The 8,909-nt window shown below is 58.7% G+C and overlaps 1 protein-coding gene across 1 annotated transcript; it reads left to right on the top strand.

The window, feature by feature from the left end:
- Window positions 1-3,466: 3,466 nt before the first annotated feature.
- On the top strand, window positions 3,467-3,799 carry LOC142364825 (acrosin-like). The gene is made up of 2 exons (XM_075444947.1): window positions 3,467-3,727; window positions 3,759-3,799. Exons 1-2 carry the CDS (start codon window positions 3,472-3,474, stop codon window positions 3,797-3,799), a joined length of 297 nt encoding a protein of 98 aa, XP_075301062.1. The 5' UTR covers window positions 3,467-3,471.
- Window positions 3,800-8,909: the final 5,110 nt, after the last annotated feature.

The following is an 8,909-nucleotide window of genomic DNA, read 5'->3' as shown; positions in this document are numbered from 1 at the left end:
GGAGATCCCGCCTGGACCCGGGGAGTGACAGCTCTGCAGCCGCTCGTTCAGGCGAGGTGAGCACGCTTTGTTTTTGCCCTGCGTTAGTGGGGCACGAAGCACTCAGCCCAGCCCTTGAGCGAGCTGTGCATGCTTTCAGCCAGCTGGCACTTGTGCCGCTGCTCAGGAGAGCCCCTGCAGGTGAATTTGCCGCCTTGGCTTGAAAAACAGGCCAGCACTTCCCTGCTCTTGGGCTGTTGTCCTCTGCCCTCGGTGATTCCTGCCCTGGCAAGTCCAAGAGACGCCTCTGTGAATGCCCGCCTGTGCAGTGCGTGTCCTTCTGGCCTGGGGCCGTCAAAGCAGATCTCCCTGCAGCTAAGTGATGGCTGGGAAATGCGTACCCTTGCAGCCCCAGTGTCCTCCAGTGACAACCTGCTGGTCAGCTGAGTCCCCAGGGCTGGCTCAAAGCCTGCACAGTGGGACGCAACTGCTGCCTCACTAGACCTCTTTCTGTCCTACAAGAGGTCGATGGTGATAGCACCATCTGGAGGGCACAAAGCCTTTTTTTAGGGTCCAAACCCTCCTTTGCAGGGTCAAACCCTCATTGATAAGTTGCAAGCTTCGCTTTTACAATTCACAGACTCCTTTTAAGGGACCAAAGCATTCTCTTGAAGGCCCAAAGTCTGATTTGAGTGTCAAAGGGCTCCTTTTTAGAGTCCAAAGCCTTATTTGTAGGGTCTAAAGTCTCCTTTCATGGCACCAAAGCCTCATTATCTGGATCCATAGCCTAATTTAGAGGATCCAGTCGGCAAGCTGGAGGGTCCAAAGCCTCATTTTAGCATCCAAACTGCTCATTTTGGGTACAAAGCCTCACTTGTTTAATGACCGAAGCCTCATTTGGAGGCTCCAAAGACCTGTTTTTAGCATACAGAGCCCTAGCTTTTGGCACCAAAACATCATGTGAGGGCAAAAGTCCTGATTCGAGGGTTCAGCATCTCATTTTCATTTCCAAAGCCTTATTTTCACGTCCCAACGCCCCATGCTTCAGGCCCAAACTCTTTTTTGGAGAGTCCAAAGTCTCACTTCTAGGGCCAAACCCCTCTTACAGCTCTAGGCCTGCACTGGAGTGTTTCGTTTTATGGGGCAACAGAGGAACCAAGAGGTTCCCCTCCTTTGCAGGGCCCAAAGCGTCATTTGTAGACACTCTCCATCCATTTTAGATCCCAGAGCCTTATTTGCAGGGCGGAAATCCTCATTTTTTTGGGTCCAAAGCTGTCTTTTATTAGCCATAGACTTTCTTAGGGCACACCGTTCCCTTGTTAGGGTTTAAACCCTCACTTTCAGAGCAGAAAGCATCTTTTTAGGATCCAAAGCTCTATTGGTAGTGACCTCCCCAGGGCCAGGACTCTGCGCTTCCCCTGGCTGCACTTGTTGGGGCTCTGCTGGGGCAGGGTGCGACCCTGGGCTGGTGCAGAGAGCAGCACCACGTCGTGACTCTGTGCAGGAGCAGGGTTTTGGGTGCCACCGTCGCGAGGCTGCGCCCAGCAGTGCAGGCTGGTCGGGGAGCAGCGCCCCGAGACGTGGGGGCAGAGGGTGCGGGAAGAGGGGGACAGGCGTGGGGTGCTGAGCGATGGGGCACGGGCTGGCCCTGGAGACCCCCGGGCTGGAGACATCTGCCCCGGGACCAGTGCAGAGCTGCAGGCCTGGAGCTGGGCAGCACTTGCCTTGGGGGAGAACAACAAAATAGTGCCTGGCACGCGCAGAAGGACCCCTCAGCGTTCACATCCCACCCCTCCCTGTAAAAGAAAAGCTAAAAAGGGTGAGGACAGCAAAGCCATCTGCGCTGTTGGTAACACTGAGACTTTTTCTGTCATTTGCATGCGATTCTTTTATTTGGCTAATGGGATCTGGGAGCCCTTGAGGGCCAGCGTGTGCTGCAGCTGGTGGCCCAGTCCTGGTTCGGCCATCTGGCGAGGGCCCCTCCAGGGTCCCTGGTGTGGTGCTGGCCTCTTGTTGGCTGGAGAGTCCTCGGAGCTGCTGGTGCTCCTCTTTGGGGGTGGCCGTGGCCCCCCGGGGGCGTTCCCTGCCCCAGCTGGTAGTGGAGGGCCTGGGCACAGCCTCCCCAGGCTCCTCCTGGGGCTCTTCTTGCTCCGTGGGGATGGCAGCGGGAGCAGCGGGGCAGCTGCCAGGTGCCCACCAACAGCGGCGCATGAGGTGCCGAGGAGCTCGTCCGTGCCGGATCTCGCAGGGCTGCCGGGGGAGGCAGAGACCCTCCTCAGGAGGCAGCGGGGTCGGGGGCATCTTGGTCAACATGGCCATGATGGTGTCTTCCACCATGGCTGACTCCAACCCCCTGTTGTCAAAGATCTGCTCCAGCTCCTGCTGGACCCAGGGCTGCAGGGTCTGCAGGAGCATTGGGTGGTTCTGGAAAAGGTCCATCCCGTTCGGGGTACAATATAATACAGACAATAATAAACTGTATAGCGCAGTCCCATACCTACCATACCCACAATACCCACAATGGCTGCAAAACAATACAAACTACACAATACGTACTGTACAGAGCAATGCATACTCTACATACAGTAATCTACATGCAACATATTATAAAACAAAATACCTTAGAAAACTAAACACTCGAGAATGACCAAGCGCCACCCCCACCCCGTCCCTTGGCAATGACAGAGCCAGCGTGGAGCGTGCTCCATCTGTGCCACACCAAAGCTTCCCAAACGCCATGTGGGAGCCTCAGTTCCTTGCCAGCAGCCAGGCCGCTGGCACAACTCGCCTACGGGGCTCAAGCACAAACAGGGGTAGATGGACGCATGCCCCACAGGGTTCCGCGGCCCTGCTGTCCATGCAGCGCCTGGTGGGGGGGAAGGGGGCTGACCTGCAGCCTGAACAGCAGCAAGCCACCGAGCAGGACATTCATGAGTTTCTGCTTACAGAGGGACCTGCGGGCACCGGCCCATGGATTCTTACTACGGCATGTCACGCGTCGTGGGTGGCACCGATGCCCAGCTAGGGGCCTGGCCCTGGATCGTCAGCATCCAGAAGCCCATCATAGGAGGCATGGCGCATGTCTGCGGAGGGTCTCTCATCAGCCCACAGTGGGTGCTGACAGCAGCCCACTGCTTCATCACGCCCGGGTAAGGAGGACCAGGGAACAGCCCCACAGCACTAGCACGTGCCCGCTCCACAGCAGCACGTGCTAGCGCCATCCCGCTTCCCTGCAGCACGCCCAGTGCCTGGGCACTGCCAAGCCCAGCTGAGAGGCTGCTCGCGAGAGGGCTGGGCTCACGCCACGGCTTCCTAGCAGCCTCCCGCCCGACACTCCTTGTGCCCAAGGCGTGCTAGGGCAGTCGCACCCTCCGTAGCGCTGCCTTCCTCTCTGCCCTGTGCAGCAGAAGGCAGGCAACTGCTGGGCTGCTTGCAGCACGTGGCTGCGCTCCCTCTGACCCCTCTCTCCACCTGCCTTGCAGGCACATCACCATGTGGCACGTGGTGGTCGGGGCCAGCCACTTGACTCAGCTGGGCCCTGAGACCCAAGTGCGCACTATTAAGCGGCTACTGGTTCACGAGCACTACTACAACATCACGCAGAGGAACGACATTGCCTTGCTGGAATTGGACCAGCCTGTCCTGTGCGGCTACTACGTGCAGCTTGCCTGTGTGCCCGACGCCTGGCTGAGAGTGTCGCAGCTGAGAAGCTGCTACGTCAGTGGCTGGGGTTCCACGACTGCAAGAGGTGAGTTCCCAAAAGGGAGTGGTGTCCTGAGCGCAGGCTGGGCACACTGGGGAGGCGGGGTGGGCTTCCTGACAGCAGAGGCGAAAGCCAGAGTCGGGCTGCGGGGTGCATGCCGATGGAGAGGTGGGCCTGGCCCATTACCCCAAGCAAGACAGAAGGGAGACAGCAGCGGCACAGTGCCTCTGGAGACGCAAAGCCCAGCCCTAGGGCAGGGCTTCAGCCAGACGCCGGGGAGGGGGGGGGGGAGGAGAGGAGAACTGGCAGCGAGCTGCTGGCTGTTAACTCCTTTCTGTGCTGACAGCTGGGGGACCAAGTTATGTCCTGCAGGAGGCCAAGGTCCGCCTCATCGATATCAAGCTCTGCAACAGCAGCCGCTGGTACGGAGGGGCCATCCACAGCCACAACTTGTGTGCTGGCTATCCGCAGGGCGGCATCGACACCTGCCAGGTAGGAGCGTGCTACAAGTCCACCCCCAACAGCACAGGCAGCCCTGTGGCAACCGCCCAAACCTGCCCCAGCGCGTGCTTTGCCTGGCAAGTCAGCCTGCCACTGCTGGGTCCCCTCCACTCTTGGGGTTCACCTCCCCTTGCCCAGATGCAGGTCCTTGCCCAGGGCCGCCCTTGTCCCAGAGGCCTGGCTCTCTGCCCACAAAGCCCATCTAGTGCTCTTGGCAGCCCACAGCTCCAGAGCCCAGTCCTGCAACATCCCCCTTCCACACATCCAGGATCACTGTGCAAAGAGGACAGAGAGAGAGCCCTGCCTGACTGGCCCACCACCCCCTGCCAGACAAGCTTCTGTAGGCTCCAGCACCTGAGCAGAGCCTTTGTGTGCAGTCAGGACAGCTCTGGCAGCTGCTGCGGGAGAGAAGGAGCCAGCCAGAGTGCTGACCGGGGCCACCGAACACCACCTTAACCCTCTCTCCTCCGCTGCAGGGTGACAGCGGTGGTCCTCTGGTCTGCAAAGATAACACCTACGACTACTTCTGGCTTGTTGGAGTGACCAGCTGGGGGAGAGGCTGTGCCAGACCAAACCAGCCTGGAGTCTACACCTCCACGCAGCACTTCTACGACTGGATCCTGCTACAGATGGGACTGCGCTCAGCAAGAAGAGATAGTCCAACAGCACGGCCATGGAGTCATTTTCTCTCCACCTCAAGCCCCTCTCAGAGGCCAAGGCCAACACCAGCACCAACACAGTCGGGCAGCATTAGCTCCTGTCCATTTCCACGCCAGAAGCTGGTGGAATTCTTTACTCGGCTGAAGGAGCTCCTGCAGTTCCTCAGGGGAAAAAAGGCTTGAGGAGCAGGATCAACAGGAACCAGCGCAGGCTGCACTGGACCATGATCATTTCCTTCTGGGGCAATGCCTGCTGCTCCAAAGGCAGCCTCAGCATCAAAGGCCTGCTCTGTGCTGCCCGCTCTCCTCCCTGTGGAGGATGAAGCATTAAAGCACTGGGGACATGTGAGCAATCCAGCATTTCTCTAGAAGGCCATGAAGCCTTAGCCTAAGGCCGCAGAGCCTTAGCATAAGGCCGCAAGGGCATCCAGAGGACAAACTGCGGTTGGAATGAGGAAGTAAGAATGCAGAGACAAACAACTCCCAGATGCCGAAGAGGAACTTGCCGCCTGCAAGAAGGCCACGAGCAGTGCGCGTGAGCTAGTGACGCACACCAATCATAATCGAGTTACTATGTGAGTTAAATTGATTATCACCAATGGGGGATCGCCGCGTATGTAGTGGGGAATATAAAAGTGAGCTATCTGAGGCTAATAAACGGCTTGTACGTGATCACATTGATCATCGTGTCGAGTCCAGTTCTTCCTCCGCAACACTTCCCAGTGCACACAAATGCTGAAGCTGACCTAGTTCTTGGAATAAAGTTGCCAGGTTTCACAGTTAACCGTGCCTGAGTCCAATTCACTCTCGTGCGCAAGGCAAGGATTTCCACGCCCGGCAAAATGAGGCTGCAGGCAGTCAAGGAGGGCACAAAGGGCAAGAGTCGCTCAGCAGGGCTGACACCATGCCTGGTCAGACAGGAGCGTGCTCAGAGCCACCGTGGCATGAAGAAGACTGGCACATTGAGGCTAGAAAGAGGATGCAAAATAATGATGTGACATGCAGACAACTCTGGGGATGATGATTAGGACCTGGTTGAAGCCTTTGCTAAATGGAAAGATGAAAGAAAGCTGGCAGGAGTTACAGTGCCATGAGGAAGAGCCAGATGTCACCAGAAGTTAAGGGGGAATGGTGTGAGAGGTGGCCAGACTTCAGCAATATCTGAAGGAAGAGCCGGGGTCATTCTGGGGAGAGGACTCTGGCAGGGACAGCTGTAGCCAGGAAACCACTGCAGTAATGCCACGCAAGGCCAAGATGACCTAGCTAACAGCCCCTGAAAGACCCAATCTGTTCCCAGATGTGACAGACCTGGGAGCAAGGGGGACTAGTAGGCGGGGCTAGGTCCCTTGATTGGGAGGAGACAAGGGCAGAGAAAGTGAGGAGCCAAGGAAGTCGAGGGGGATGAATAAGTGTGGAAAATGGAGAGCAGGGGGGCTCAAGAAGCTCGTGCTTGAGCATAAGCAAAGTGCCGGTTGCTTTGCTTGTTTGGCTGAACCCTGTCCCTACTCCCCACAGCCTGTCCGACCTTCTTCTTGAGAGCCATTCCACATCCTTTTCTGTGTGGCCCCGCTCTGTACCTGCTAGAGGGGTGGGTCTAGCGGCCTGGCTGCTGGCGATGGCAGAAGGGAACACAGGTCATAGGGACCCCGCAGTTGGAAAGACCGAGTGTCTCGGGCCAGCTCCTGGTGGGAGCGCTGTGTGCGTGCGCAGTTCACTAGCGAACCTGAAGCTGGCCTAGCTCTCGAGCAAGAGGACAGAGACCTTTTCAGTCCCGTGGGTGGCATGTGGCTGCAGCCTACCTGACTGATCAGCCCCAGCATTCACAGACCTTACAAGAGGACCAGGCCTGCCAACCACCGGCCACATCTCCACCTGCTGGAGTCAGGAAGGACTTGGAGGTGCTTGACCACGCATACCCCGAGCTGCTTCCCACCTAGGCACGTCCCCTCTGCACTACCTGTTTGGGGGCTGTGGTGATTAGGGACAGGGCTCAGCCAAACAAGCAAAGCTGTCTCTGCCAGAGTGCTCTCCTCAGAATGACCCCAGCTCTTCCTTCACATATTGCTGAAGTGTGCCCACCTCTCACACCATTCCCTCTTAACCACCTGCAAAAATCTGCTGCTGGCATCACAGAGTATCCACAGAAGACAAGTTACATTCTCCAAGGCCATCTTCTGCCTGCTCTAAGCAGATATCGGGCACCACCTTCAGGTCAATTTTTGAAAACCAAAGCAGCGTGGAGTGCGGTTTGTTTGGGGACATCTTCTAGTGCCTATGAAGCCATGCTGCTTCCAATTGCACGTCTGTGGCCACGCATAGCAGGCAGTGCGACTGCCCGCACCTGTGTTGGCCCAGAAGAGCAATGTAGCTGGTAGACAGCAAGGACACGGAGCCTGTTAGAGGGCGTTGCGGTGGCAGACAGAGCCAGCGTGGAGCGTGCTCCATCTGTGCCACACCAAAGCTTCCCAAACGCCATGTGGGAGCCTCAGTTCCTTGCCAGCAGCCAGGCCGCTGGCACAACTCGCCTACGGGGCTCAAGCACAAACAGGGGTAGATGGACGCATGCCCCACAGGGTTCCGCGGCCCTGCTGTCCATGCAGCGCCTGGTGGGGGGGAAGGGGGCTGACCTGCAGCCTGAACAGCAGCAAGCCACCGAGCAGGACATTCATCAGTTTCTGCTTACAGAGGGACCTGCGGGCACCGGCCCGTGGATTCTTACTACGGCATGTCACGCGTCGTGGGTGGCACCGATGCCCAGCTAGGGGCCTGGCCCTGGATCGTCAGCATCCAGAAGCCCATCATAGGAGGCATGGCGCATGTCTGCGGAGGGTCGCTCATCAGCCCACAGTGGGTGCTGACAGCAGCCCACTGCTTCATCACGCCCGGGTAAGGAGGACCAGGGAACAGCCCCACAGCACTAGCACGTGCCCGCTCCACAGCAGCACGTGCTAGCGCCATCCCGCTTCCCTGCAGCACGCCCAGTGCCTGGGCACTGCCAAGCCCAGCTGAGAGACTGCTCGCGAGAGGGCTGGGCTCACGCCACGGCTTCCTAGCAGCCTCCCGCCCGACACTCCTTGTGCCCAAGGCGTGCTAGGGCAGTCGCACCCTCCGTAGCGCTGCCTTCCTCTCTGCCCTGTGCAGCAGAAGGCAGGCAACTGCTGGGCTGCTTGCAGCACGTGGCTGCGCTCCCTCTGACCCCTCTCTCCACCTGCCTTGCAGGCACATCACCATGTGGCACGTGGTGATCGGGGCCAGCCACTTGACTCAGCCGGGCCCTGAGACCCAAGTGCGCACTATTAAGCGGCTACTGGTTCACGAGCACTACTACAACATCACGCAGAGGAACGACATTGCCTTGCTGGAATTGGACCAGCCTGTCCTGTGCGGCTACTACGTGCAGCTTGCCTGTGTGCCCGACGCCTGGCTGAGAGTGTCGCAGCTGAGAAGCTGCTACGTCAGTGGCTGGGGTTCCACGACTGCAAGAGGTGAGTTCCCAAAAGGGAGTGGTGTCCTGAGCGCAGGCTGGGCACACTGGGGAGGCGGGGTGGGCTTCCTGACAGCAGAGGCGAAAGCCAGAGTCGGGCTGCGGGGTGCATGCCGATGGAGAGGTGGGCCTGGCCCATTACCCCAAGCAAGACAGAAGGGAGACAGCAGCGGCACAGGGCCTCTGGAGACGCAAAGCCCAGCCCTAGGGCAGGGCTTCAGCCAGACGCCGGGGAGGGGGGGGGGGGGGGGAGGAGAGGAGAACTGGCAGCGAGCTGCTGGCTGTTAACTCCTTTCTGTGCTGACAGCTGGGGGACCAAGTTATGTCCTGCAGGAGGCCAAGGTCCGCCTCATCGATATCAAGCTCTGCAACAGCAGCCGCTGGTACGGAGGGGCCATCCACAGCCACAACTTGTGTGCTGGCTATCCGCAGGGCGGCATCGACACCTGCCAGGTAGGAGCGTGCTACAAGTCCACCCCCAACAGCACAGGCAGCCCTGTGGCAACCGCCCAAACCTGCCCCAGCGCGTGCTTTGCCTGGCAAGTCAGCCTGCCACTGCTGGGTCCCCTCCACTCTTGGGGTT

Source organism: Opisthocomus hoazin, chromosome 29 (assembly GCF_030867145.1).
Source record: "Opisthocomus hoazin isolate bOpiHoa1 chromosome 29, bOpiHoa1.hap1, whole genome shotgun sequence".
Classification (NCBI taxonomy): Eukaryota; Metazoa; Chordata; class Aves; order Opisthocomiformes; family Opisthocomidae; genus Opisthocomus; species Opisthocomus hoazin.
Note: the sequence above shows the minus strand (reverse complement) of the source record. Positions and strands in the feature narration are given on the sequence as shown.